This window comes from Setaria viridis, chromosome 8 (genome assembly GCF_005286985.2).
Source record: "Setaria viridis chromosome 8, Setaria_viridis_v4.0, whole genome shotgun sequence".
NCBI classification, from domain to species: Eukaryota; Viridiplantae; Streptophyta; class Magnoliopsida; order Poales; family Poaceae; genus Setaria; species Setaria viridis.
In genome coordinates, this window is record NC_048270.2 from 4342371 (window position 1) to 4355906 (window position 13536).

At 45.2% G+C, this 13536-nt stretch overlaps 1 protein-coding gene across 1 annotated transcript; it reads left to right on the forward strand.

Annotated features, from left to right (window-relative positions):
* The first annotated feature begins 4555 nt into the window (after nt 1-4555).
* LOC117834211 (uncharacterized) lies at nt 4556-13488 on the forward strand. The gene is made up of 2 exons (XM_034713838.2): nt 4556-4936; nt 12862-13488. The coding sequence occupies exons 1-2, from the start codon at nt 4556-4558 to the stop codon at nt 13486-13488; spliced, it is 1008 nt and encodes a 335-aa protein (XP_034569729.2).
* The last annotated feature ends 48 nt before the right edge of the window (nt 13489-13536 follow it).

Below are 13536 nucleotides of genomic sequence, written 5' to 3' on the forward strand. Positions count from 1 at the left end.
CTGTTCCATATCCCCTGGCGATGCTTCCTTCTGGACGGGCACGATTACGAACATAGTTTTTTAGGACTGCCATGAACCTCTCGAAAGACCACATATTGTGCAGGTATACAGGTCCGAGAATACCAATCTCTTTTACTAGGTGAACCAGTAAGTGCGTCATAATATTGAAGAAGGATGGTGGAAATAACAACTCAAAACTGATAAGACATTGCACCACATCGTTCTGTAGCTTTGATAGCTTGGATGGATCGATTGCCTTCTGCGAAATCGCATTGAGAAACGCGCATAGCTTTACGAGTGGCAACCGGACATTTTCTGGTAGAACACCCCTCAGTGCAACCGGAAGCAACTGGGTCATCAACATGTGGCAGTCATGAGCCTTGAGATTTGTAAACTTCTTTTGTTTCATATTTATTATTCCCTTTATATTCGAGGAGTACCCAGACGAGACCTTCATACTATTCAAACATTCAAACATGCTATCCTTCTCCTCCTTACTGAGAGTGTAACTGGCAGGACGTAAGTAGTGTTGTCCATTATCTCTCTTTTCCGGATGTAGGTCATCTCGTTGCCCCATGGCTTTCAGGTCCTGTCGTGCTTCCAATGTATCTTTTGAGGTTCCATAAACACCCATGAAGCCTAGCACGTTCACGCAAAGATTCTTCATCAGGTGCATCACGTCTATTGCGTTGCGAACCTCTAGGATTTCCCAATAAGGTAGCTCCCAAAATATTGACTTTTTCTTCCACATGGGTGCATGTCCGTTATCGTCGTTCGGAACAGGTTGGCTACCAAGTCCCTTTTCGAAGACTACATATACATCCTTCATCATCTCGAACACATGCTTTCCATTACGGTGTGCAGGTTTTTTACGATGGTCTGGCGTCCCTTTGAAATGCATCCCGCTCTTTCTCAGCTGGTGGTGAGCAGGGAGAAATCGACGATGACCCATATAGACGACCTTCTTACAGTGCTTCAAGTACATGCTGTCTGTGTCGTCTAAACAGTAGGTGCATGCCCGATATCCCTTATTTGTCTATCCTGAAAGGTTACTCAATGCAGGCCAATCGTTGATGGTTACGAACAACAGTGCTTGTAGATTAAAGAACTCTTGTCTATCCTCATCCCACACACGTACACCTTCTTCCTTCCAGAGCTGTAAAAGGTCATCAACCAACGGCCTTAGGTACACGTCAATGTCGTTGCCGGGTTGTTTTGGGCCTTGGATAAGCGCCGGCATCATAATGAACTTCCGCTTCATGCACAGCCAAGGAGGAAGGTTGAACATACAAAGGGTCACAGGCCAAGTACTATGACCACTACTCAACTCACCGAATGGATTGAATCCATCAGTGCTTAAACCAAACCTTATGTTCCTTGCTTCACTTTCAAAGTCTGGGAATGTTCTATCAAATGATCTCCACTGTGCCCCATCTGCGGGGTGTCTCAGCATCTCATCTTCCTTACGGTCTTCTTTGTGCCATCGCATCAACTTAGCATTCGCCTTGTTCCTGAACAAGCGCTTCAAGCGTGGTATTATAGGGAAATAACACATCACCTTCGCGGGAACTCTCTTCTTGGGAGACTGCCCCTCGACATCACCAGGATCATCTCACCTGATCTTATACCGCAGGGCTTCGCAGACGGGACAAGCATCCAATTTCTCGTATTCATCACCACGATAGAGGATACAGTCATTAGGGCATGCGTGTATCTTCTGAACATCCAATCCGAGAGGGAAAATAATCTGTTTAGCTTCATATGTTGTGGACGGTAATTCATTATTCTCGGGGAGAATCTTCTTGACAATGTTCAACATCCCCTGAAATGCCTTATCGGACACACCATTTTTTGCCTTCCATTGCACAAATTCTAGTGTCGTACCTAGTTTTTTATGGCCCTGCTGGCAACCTGGGTACAACAATTTTTGGTGATCATCTATCATGCGCTGCAACTTTGCTGCTTCCTTCTCAGTTTCGCAATCTTTGTATGCATCTCGTATCACCTGACCAAGGTCATCAGTAGGGTCATTTTCTGCAAACTCATCTTCATCAGCCTCGCCCATTGTAGTACCTGCAAAAGCTTGGCCTGCAACCCAGTCCGGAATGGTGTCATCTTCCTCCTCCTCCTCGCCATCTTCCATTACAACCCCTAGTTCACCGTGCTTGGTCCAAACCAAATAGTTAGGCATGAAACCGTATTTAAACAAGTGGCTGTGAATAGTCCCCCAGGAATCCTTTGAATACTCATTCCTGTTATTGCATTGGAAGCATGGACAACATACGAACCCATTCTCTGGCTTGTTCGCTTTTGCCACTTCGAGAAAATAATGCAAGCCATCAATAAACACCTTGCTCCGCCTGTCTGCATTATACATCCATTGCCGGTCCATCTGCATCGTATTACGCATGAAAATGGATTACACTTGACAATGGATTACGCGTGAAAATCGATTAAAGATCCAAACAACATGGTACAATACAACAACATGAAGATCCAAATACACATATTTAAATTAAAGTCCCAAACAACATTATACAATACAACAAGCCATCCACTGGTTATTATCAAGGAGAGGACTTTAAGCATCCTTGGACGGTGAAGATGAAGGTTCCGCTGACCCAACCTCATCCTTAGGTTTATTTGTGTCGCCTGAAACGGTAGTACTAAGTGGACGTGAAACACCCGAGACTGAGGGTGGAGCATAACGACCACCAAAAGGAGGTTCCTGACCCGCGGCAACACCTTCTTCATGACGTTGCTGCAAATAACGAAGCATTGCTTTTTCCAGCGCGCTCTTTTTCTTCAGCTTATGCTGAGGGCCAACTATGATTGGAACCTTGCCATAATAGGAACCACGATCGCCCCCACCATCGCCACTTCCTCCAGTAGCAGAAGCCATCTATGTACAAAAATTATTATCTTAACACTGCATAAGTTGTTCAACTTGAAGACCGTGATCATCTCGCGAGGATGTCCTCAACTGGGCGGCACCGCACTTCGTCATTAAAGAGGTTAGATGCTACGGAAAAGGGGACACGGTCACGATGTCCGTATCCACTCTTTCTCGTAGAATCGAACCTCCTTCTTGACATACGTTGCTGCTCGGCGGAGAACATCCTCGGCGAGATAAACACGGTATGCAAGTTCAACAAGTAGCAGAAGTCATCTATGTACAAAAATTCTTTCCTTACCACTACAGAAGTTGTTGAACTTGAAGACCGTGTTCATTTCGCGAGGATGTCCTCAGCTGGGCAGCACCGCACTTCGTCATGAAAGAGGTTAGATGCTACGGAAAAGGGGACACGGTCACGATGTCCGTATCCACTCTTTCTCGTAGAATCGAACCTCCTTCTTGACATACGTTGCTACTCGGCGGAGAACATCGTCGCAGAAATGAACACGGTATGCAAGTTCAACAAGTATATGGATTTAAAAAACCATATTGAATTTGATAAGATAAACCGTCTAGACAAGGTAGCATCATTTTTAAACCACTGAAATAATGCATACTATATATGACACATCAATCTCCCTCACATTCTAGCTCAAAATACCTCTCCATTTTTCTACTTCATCATCACATTGTAGCAAATAATCTTTCCATCTCCAAAGCATAAATCAAAGCATAACACGAGGATGAAGTAGCAAACCTTCGCAACACTTGTGTTGGCTGAGTCAAATTCCCACGAAAATGAGGGAAAAAACTTCGGGCAGCACCTCCCTTGCTTTGGCACCACCGGAGAGTAGGTGAAGCTCAGCTCTCTATTAATGTGCTGGACTGGCTCGGGCTGGAGGAAGAAGAAAGTCTCTGTCTCGGGATATAGTGGGGGATGAGTTTTTATCCCGGTTAAAAACTCCAACCGAGACAAAAGGAAACACCTTTTGTCCCGGTTGGAAGGTTAGTCCCGGTTGGATCCTCCAACCGGGACAAAAGGGTCACCCTTTTATCCCGGTTGGAGGCACCAACCGGGACTAACCTTTTTATCCCGGTTGGTACCTCCAACCGGGATAAAAGGGAGGATCCAACCGGGATAAAAGGGTCCGGCCACCGACGCCCCCCAGCTAGCCGTTGCAACCGGGACTAAAGGGGGGCCTTTAGTCCCGATTGCAATTACCAACCGGGACTAATGCTCCCCTCCAAATTTCCGCACCCCGGCGCACCTCCTTTTGTCCCGGGCCAACTTTAAACCTGGATAAAAGGGGGCGGATCGAAAGTCAGTTCTCTACTAGTGAAAAAATGTTTGGTCAACCCTGACAGATAAAACAAACCATGTCAGTGATAAGAATGCTGAACTTGCAAATAGTATACAGGATAATACGAGGTTTGCTGTCAATCAACTAATCAATTAAGATTCAACGAACTGAAGATGTGAGCATTAAACTAAAAAAACATTTGTGCAGTTCATGTAATTATGTAACTCAAGATTAACATAAAAAAATATATACGTACTAATAACTCGTGCAGTTAACAACTGGTCAGCTACTATGTATTTAAGGAGATGCTCAGGAGCTTGGATCTGTAGAGTACTCCTACAAGTTAGTGACAGGCCAGATGGATTACTTCTCAGAATTAGTGGGATGGTGGGAGGAGTCGCAGCTGCGTTTCCTCGTCCTGTGTAGCCTCTTTCTCCAGTACTTCCTATTCATCTCGGCCATCTTACGCAAGTACAATATCCCATCTTGGTTAAGGTTCTTTACCTGGCTCGCCTACATAGGCGGCGATGCCATAGCCATATACGCCCTTGCCACCCTCTTCAATCGTCACAAGGAGGGGTGTGCCCCCCAGATAGCTAAGGACAAGAGTAGCTCCAGAATTGAGGTGGTTTGGGCGCCCATCCTCTTGATGCACCTTGGTGGGCAGGACGGCATAACTGCATACAACATTGAGGACAATGAGCTTTGGAGGCGGCATGTCCTAACTGCATTGTCTCAGGTTAGTGCAAGAATCATGGTTCATAATTTCTGCATTAGCTGATTTGAGCATATTATTACTTCCGTTTTTAAATAGCTTTGCTTAGAGCTTCATAGTCAAAGTTTGGGAAATTTGAACACAGTATACATGAAGGCGTTTAGCTAGGTTTCTCAAATGGAGATATAGTTCAAACATCATGAATAAAATATAGTCAAAGTTTGGGAAATTTTACTTCTGTCTCATCACATTTCTCAATTTTAGTCCAAACAGTGCTTAACAAGGTGTCATTAAAACAATGCTAAAAATATATCTGGGTTTCATAAGAGAGTCCTCATTATTTTTGTCCTCATATAAACATTAAAAGCAACTCAACTTTATTAACCATGACCAAAGGACTTTATGTTGCAAAACAACTTTTTTTAGCGATTGTGTAGGCAAATAAGTCTACAACTTTATTAACCATGACCAAAGGACTTCATATTTTCGGTATGCGTCCTTGGTTTATGCATGCCTTCGATCCCGTGAAAAATATAGTTGCATTTATCTCTATATTTTTGAACAACATATCTCTTTTTTTTAACAGAGAACGCTTCCTTTTCTTGTAGCGATCGAACTTTCTTGGTGTTAGATTGATCTCTTTCCCGATGGGCCCAAAGGTCAATCGGGACCTTGATTAGCGCCTTGATCGGGGGCGCTCACCCTAGCAATGGGTAGTGGGCCCCTGTCGCGCTGCGCTATATAAACAGGGTGGGGGACCCGGCTCGGTTCACGAGGTTCGCCGCAGCCAGCCGCCCCACCGACACACCTACCGATCTAGGTTGCGCAGTAGCGGCGGGAAGCACCACCGCCACCTCACCGGCGACCGGACTCGGCACTGCGCGTCGCTGCCTTACGCAGACTCCACCGACCGAACCCGCGATGGCCTGCAGCTCTGCTGCTCCCACCTCTAGGGGTGAAGGTACCCCTATCTCTCTTCCTCACTCTCGACACACACACCAGGAACACCATGTCCCTCATCTCTCTCACGATCCCGACTAGATGTGCATCTAGAGATCCTAGGCTAGGCCCTAACAATGGTATCAGACACCTCCTAGAAGCTCTTCTAGATCGGGAAAAAGAAGTAGATCGAGAAAAGAAGAAGATCGAAAAAGAAACAGAAAAATGAAACCCTAACCCTAACCCTAGATCTAAAGAAAAGAGAGACGCGGGAGACTTACCTGCTGACGTCCTTACCGCCGCACGTCCACCGACGGCGAGCGGCAAAGGCCGGCCGAGCCTCGGGCTCGCCGGGGAACAAGTCCACCCGAACCGCCGGCGCATCCGCTCGGGGCTCGGGGGGGGGGGGGGGGGGGCGCAACAGCACCACCAAAGGACCGCTCGACGGCGGCGCGCCCAACCCTCGGGGTGGACGCGTGCGCCGGCGAGGGGACCCGCGGTGGCGCCGGCCCTTCTCCATGGTCGCCATGGCCCTCTGGATCTCGTCTTTTCGGGGTTTTCGGAGGGAGAAAGGGGGGAGGCTAGAAAAGAATGGGGAGGAGGCTGCCGCGGCCGTGCGCCGGCGGGGCCATCCCTCCACCGCCGTCGCCGGCCATCGCCGGGCGCGGGAGAGACGGCCCCGCCGCCGCCGCCACGGCGGGCGCTCGCGGGGGAAAAAAGCAAATGAGCTAGGGTTTTTCCAGGGGCCGGCCGTCGGCCGGTTTTGTTCCGCCGAGAATAACGCTCGACCGTCGGATTTGGATGGGCGGTCGAGATCGATCGGGCCAGTTTTGGCCCAGGCAGGAGGAAGCGCTGGGCCGCTTCGGCGGCCCAGGCCCAAGTTGTGGCCTGCGCAACGCAGCCGCGCGGGAGGCCAGCGCCAACCGTTGTTGGCGGGCCGTCTTAGTGGGCCGTTTTAACGGGCCGGCTGCGTCGCGCGAGCGGGCCGCGCGCGGGAACGGGCTGTGGGCCGTTTTTCGCGGCTGGGCCGAATTTCGCGTTTTGCACAGTAACATCTGTTTTTTAGTTTTTTCTATTTCCAGAAGCATTTAATTGATGTTTTTTTGCACAGTTTTAGTCTCTAATCTAATTTGAACCAAGGGGATAATTTGTATTAGAGATTAATAAAGTTTGTACAGTGTTTTGCCTCTGAAAATAGATTTATTTCACAGTTTCCGCTGCAAAAGTCATATTTATTGCTCCATTTAAATTTAATTTGAACCAACGAGACAATTAAATTTTGTGAGAGCATGATAAAGTTAATTAGATCATGGTGCTGTTATTTTTTGACCAACGTTGTTAATAATTGTATCATGATTCAAAAGTCTTTTTGATGCTTTTATTTCTATTTCTGCCCAACGGTGATATAGTTTTAAATTGCATCAACAGTTGTATGTTTTATTTTTTGACCAACGTTGGAAATAAGTCATGCAATTGTTGTTATATCTCACTTATGGATTGTAAATTTCAGGATCATTCAACTTAATGGCTTGTCTCAAAGAGATACCCATTTCGAAAGGCAACAACTATACAGAATGGAGGAAGAAAATTGAGTTCTCCTTCGTTTGTGGAGAAGTTGACTGGGTGCTGACCACACCACGGCCACAAGCTCCACAGAAGCCAGTGAGGGCTGAAGGTGATGATGATGCTGCATGGCAGCAAAAGGAAAGGGACTATGCTCCACTGGAGTTGGCATACACCCTTGAAAACAAACAGTGGACCACTGCCAACAAGAAATGCATGGCTTTGGTAAAGAATACGATTGAGCCTGCCATTTTGGGCTCGATCGCAGAGTGTGACTCCGTCTCCGAGTACCTCGACAAGATAAGGAATCAGTTCACTGGTTCCTCAAAGATATATGCTACCCAGCTGTTCAAGCAGCTGGCCACAGAGAGGTACAATGGAGGAGGGACTGGCATAAGAGATCACATCATGAGGATGTATAACTTGGCAGCACAGTTGAAGCCTATGGATCTTGAGCTCAAGCCTGGGCACATTATTCATTTGGTTTTTGCTTCTCTGCCTAAAGAGTTTGACACTTTTGTTGTCAATTATAACATGCAGCCAGAACAGTGGGACATGGAAAAAATGATAGCCATGTGCATGCAGGAAGAGGATAGACTTAGATCCTCATATGGTGGCTCATTGCACTATGTGAAGGATAACAGGAAAAAGATTGCTAACCCCTCTTTCAAGGCACGAGGAAAAGCTCCTATGCAGCAGAATCACCAAAAGCCTCTCACAGTAGATAAAGATCAATGTCTACACTGCAAGAAAAAGGGGCACTTCAAGAAAGACTGTCCCGACTGGTTAAAGTCAATAATGGCAAAAGGAGGTGAGAATACTATTTCTTTTGTAAATGAATCCTTGTATACACAGTATTTGAAATCTACTTGGTGGATTGACTCAGGTGCAACTGTTCATGTTGCAAATTCTTTACAGGGATTCCGTTCGACGAGGACTACGCAAAGAAGCGAAAGATGCGTTGAAGTCGCAAATGGAGTCCAAGCAGAAGTTGAAGCTGTTGGCGATGTCTCTCTAGAGCTAGTTGATGGTTTCATGCTTGTACTTAGAGATGTGTTTTATGTTCCTTCATTACACAGAAACTTGATAAGTATTTCACGTTTGGACCATGATGGTTATGAATGTCATTTTGGAAATGGAAAGTGTGCCATTTGGTTCGATAATGCATGTGTTGGTGTTGCCATCCTTCACAATGAGTTGTATTTATTATCATTGCGTGAAAAAGTAAATTCTGTGTTTGATGTGAATATGAATGTATCCTCGTCAGAGAAAGAAACAAAGAAGAGAAAGAGAACTCATGAAATATCGTCGAAATTATGGCACTATCGTTTAGGCCATATTTCGAGGGGGAGAATAGAAAGACTAGTTAAGAATGAAATTCTTCCTCAATTAAAGTTCTCAGACTTAGAACAATGCGTTGATTGCATTAAAGGAAATTTTGTAAAGCAAATTAAAAAAGGCGCTAAACGTAGCACAGGAGTTTTAGAGATAATCCACACTGATATTTGTGGACCATTTCCTGTGAAAAGCGTGGATGGCTATGACTTGTTCATAACATTCACAGATGATTACTCCCGTTATGGTTACATTTATCCAATCAAAGAAAAGATCAGAAGCGTTGGATAAATTTAAGATATTTAAAGCTGAAGTTGAAAATCAGCATAACAAAAGAATCAAAATAGTAAGATCCGACCGTGGGGGGGAGTACTATGGTCGACATACCCCATTTGGCCAAGTTCCTGGACCTTTTGCAAGGTTTTTGCAGAAAATGGCATAGTAGCCCAGTATTCGATGCCGGGCGAGCCTCAGCAAAATGGAGTAGCTGAAAGGCGTAACCGTACACTGATGGATATGGTGCGCAGCATGATGAGCTATTCCACCTTACCATTGGGACTGTGGATGGAGGCGTTGAAGACCGCCATTCACATTCTAAATAGAATGCCAAGTAAGTCGGTGCCCAAAACACCGTACGAACTATGGACAGGAAGAGTACCCTCACTAAACCACCTGCGTGTGTGGGGGAGCCCAGCTGAGGCCAAAGTGTTTAACCCAAACATCGGGAAACTAGATCCCAAAATAGTAAGTTGCCACTTCATTGGCTATCCGAAAAAATCAAAGGGTTTTCGTTTCTACTGTCCAGACAGATATACAAAGTTTGTAGAAACGAGACAGGCGATTTTCTTAGAGGATGAGATGGTGAGGGGGAGCATGGTAGCTCGAGAGATTGATCTTGAGGAGAAGCGGGTGTGTGCACCTAATCCGATGATTCAGGAACCATACTTCTCACTACCTATTATTCCCGCACCAATAGTTCCTGAGGTCGTGGTGCAAGCACCCGCTACAGTCCCTGATATTGTGGTGCAGGCACCTGCTGTGATTCCACCCGTGGAAACGATGAGTGAAGTTTTGGAACCTGTCCTTCAGGAGCCAACTGAACCCATCATTACACACGAGGAAGAGTTGCAGCAGCCACCTCTGACCAGTGTGCCACAAGCAGAGGCACAGAATGTGCCCGAAAGTGAGGGACCTAGAAGGTCTCAAAGGGTCAGAAAATCAGCTATCCCTGATTGTTATAAAGTTTATAATACAGAAGAAGTTCATATAGAAGGTGATCCCACTTCATATGAGGAAGCCATGAAAAGTGTTCACTCATCGAAGTGGCTAGAGGCCATGGAAGATGAGATGAAATCGATGAGTTCCAACAATGTTTGGGAACTTGAGGAGATTCTTAAAGGAGCCAAAACAGTAGGCTGTAAATGGGTCTACAAGACTAAACGTGACTCCAAAGGGAATATAGAAAGGTATAAGGCGAGACTTGTGGCAAAAGGTTTTACACAAAGAGAAGGAATAGATTATAATGAGACTTTTTCTCCTGTCTCATGTAAAGACTCTTTTAGAATCATAATGGCACTAGTTGCACATTTTGATTTAGAGTTACATCAGATGGATGTAAAGACGGCATTTCTAAATGAGGATTTAGAAGAAAATGTCTACATGAAACAACCAAAGGATTTTGTCATGGAAGACAAAGAGAATATGGGATGTCGTCTAAAGAAATCCATTTACGGATTAAAGCAGGCCTCTAGACAGTGGTATCTAAAGTTTAATGATATAATAAAGAAATTTGGGTTTCAAGAGAATATAGAGGACAATTGTGTCTATGCAAAGTTCAAAAATGGGAAATACATTTTCCTAATCCTGTATGTGGATGATATTTTACTTGCAAGCAGTGATATCAGTCTACTGCAAGAGACAAAGAAGTTCTTGTCCTCAAACTTCGATATGAAGGATCTTGGTGAAGCAACATATGTTTTGGGCATAGAAATTCACCGAGATAGATTGAATGGGGTCCTTGGATTATCGCAAAGGGCATATTTAGAAAAGGTTCTAAAGAAGTACAATATGCATGCGAGTAAGGCCACACCTGCTCCTATAGTCAAGGGCGACAGTTTTGGGAATTTTCAATGTCCCAGGAACCAGTACGAGATCGATCAAATGAAAGCGGTTCCATATGCTTCAGCTGTCGGAAGCTTACAGTATGCCCAAGTGTGCACTCACCCTGACTTAGCTTTTGTCACTGGGGTTCTTGGTAGATATCAAAGTAATCCAGGTATAGAACACTGGAAGATGGTAAAGAAGGCGTTGCGCTACGCGCAAGGCACAAAAGAACTCATGTTTACATATAAGAGATCTGATTCCCTAGAGATAAAAGGGTATTCAGATGCAGACTTTGCGGGAGACAAAGATGATAGAAAATCCACGTCTGGATACGTATTCACTCTCGCAGGAGGAGCTATCTCATGGAGAAGCTCAAAACAGAAAGTAACTGCGTCATCAACGATGCATGCAGAATTTATAGCATGTCATGAGGCCACGGGGCAGGCAATGTGGCTAAAGAAATTTATACCCGGATTGAGAGTGGTTGACTGTATTCACAAACCACTAAAGATGTACTGCGACAATGAACCAGCAGTATTCTATGCTCACAACAACAAATCAAGCAATGCTTCCAAAGCCATTGAGATAAAGTTTTATGTTGTGAAAGACAGAATCCAGGATCACACTATAAGTCTCGAGCATATAAGAACAAAAGATATGCTTGCGGATCCGCTCACGAAAGGCTTACCTCCCAATGTGTTCAGAGAACACTTAGCCGGCATGGGTTTAAGGGAAAGCCTATGATTCCTGGATTGGATAAGGCCCAAAAGAAACAGAATTGTTTCAAAATAGAGAGGTGTGTTGTAGCTGTTGATTCTATCGGCAATTAAGCTGTGACGATGAGGCATGCTCTACATATTAATCTACGATGAAACGAATAAAAGTGAAAAGTGTAAAGTTAAAAGTAAATGATGAGATCAAGGGGGAGAATGTTAGATTGATCTCTTTCCCGATGGGCCCAAAGGCCAATCGGGACCTTGATTAGCGCCCTGATCGGGGGCGCTCACCCTAGCAATGGGTGGTGGGCCCCTGTCGCGCTGCGATATATAAACAGGGTGGGGGACCCGGCTCGGCTCACGAGGTTCGCCGCAGCCAGCCGTCCCACCGACACACCTACCGATCTAGGTTGCGCAGTAGCGGCGGGAAGCACCACCGCCACCTCACTGGCGACCGGACTCGGCACTACGCGTCGCTGCCTTGCGCAGACTCCACCGACCGAACCCGCGATGGCCAGCAGCTCTGCTGCTCCCACCTCTAGGGGTGAAGGTACCCTATCTCTCTCTCTCTCTCACTCTCGACACACACACCAGGAACACCATGTCCCTCATCTCTCTCACGATTCCGACTAGATGTGCATCTAGAGATCCTAGGCTAGGCCCTAACACTTGGTACATTGGTTTGGGGACTCCCTATTTTTATTTTATTGAGCTGATCGGCTTGATTGTTTGCTTGCCTAATTTTTTATATCATCGGTTTGGGAGATTCCTTTTCCTATTATTATTTCCCCTTGTTGATCGAATTGTTGTTTCTGGCCAGATATGTTTTTATTGTCTATCTTAAATCATATGGACTCTTTATTTTAATCTGATCCATTATAATTTGGAACCACCAATTAAACAACCGGCCAGGTGCTTTTCTTTTTCTCTGATTGATGTGCGAGTTTTCGGGGAGACTGTAATTGGTATAGTAATAATAGATGCATGCTTCTTTATCATGTACGTATGCTTCGTTACAATTTAGTTGTCCTCATGTGCTCGGAGTATGAGCGTAAATTCCAATTTGATCCATTCATCATGGAATATAGTGCTGGACATATATGTCAAATGTAGGTATACATTTTAATATAATCCAAAGAAACAGGGATCGATGTAACACAACTGAAAAGGTCTATATACACGGAAAGCATTTGTTTTTTTAAAAAAAAAGGTATAAGCTCACAAGTGGGCAACTTGCTGCTGATATTTTGGTTTTTGTAAGGTGCAATACTCATTTCTGTTCACCTATCTCAGGTCACAGTCGCCATCTACGTGTTTTGGAAGTCTTGGACCTCGCCAAGTGAAGAAACAATATTGTGGAAAACAACACTTTTGGTTTTTGCCCCGGAGATTCTAAAATGTTTCGAGAAGCCTTGGGCTCTCAAGAACGCTAGCATCACTAGCCTGACTTCCATGTGGAGACCAGTTGAAAATGGAGAGATTAACACATTGGAAGCATTCGTGGAAGCTGCATGTCACCTTTGGTGGGATAATCAGCCTAACAATGAAGGTCCACCATTAGAGCCTAACAATGAAGGTCCACCATTAGAGCCTAACAATGAAGGTCCACCGTTAGAGCCTAATAACAATGAAGGTCCACCGTTAGAGCCTAATAACAATGAAGGTCCACCGTTAGAGCCTAACAATGAAGGTCCACCGTTAGAGCCTAATAACAATGAAGGTCCACCGTTAGAGCCTAACAATGAAGGTCCACCGTTACAGCCTAATGACGAGGAACGCAAGCCTTATACCCTATTCGTCGATATTGTATATTCGTACGATGATCGGCTCAGGAACCTAAGCTACATTCTGCGTAATACAGACGACGAAGTGTATGGTTTGGTGCAATCCGGGCTCTCCTCAACGTTTGATAGGCTCTAGCTACACCAAGGAAAGAGTGTTCAAATATACACCTAACTACTGTGGCCC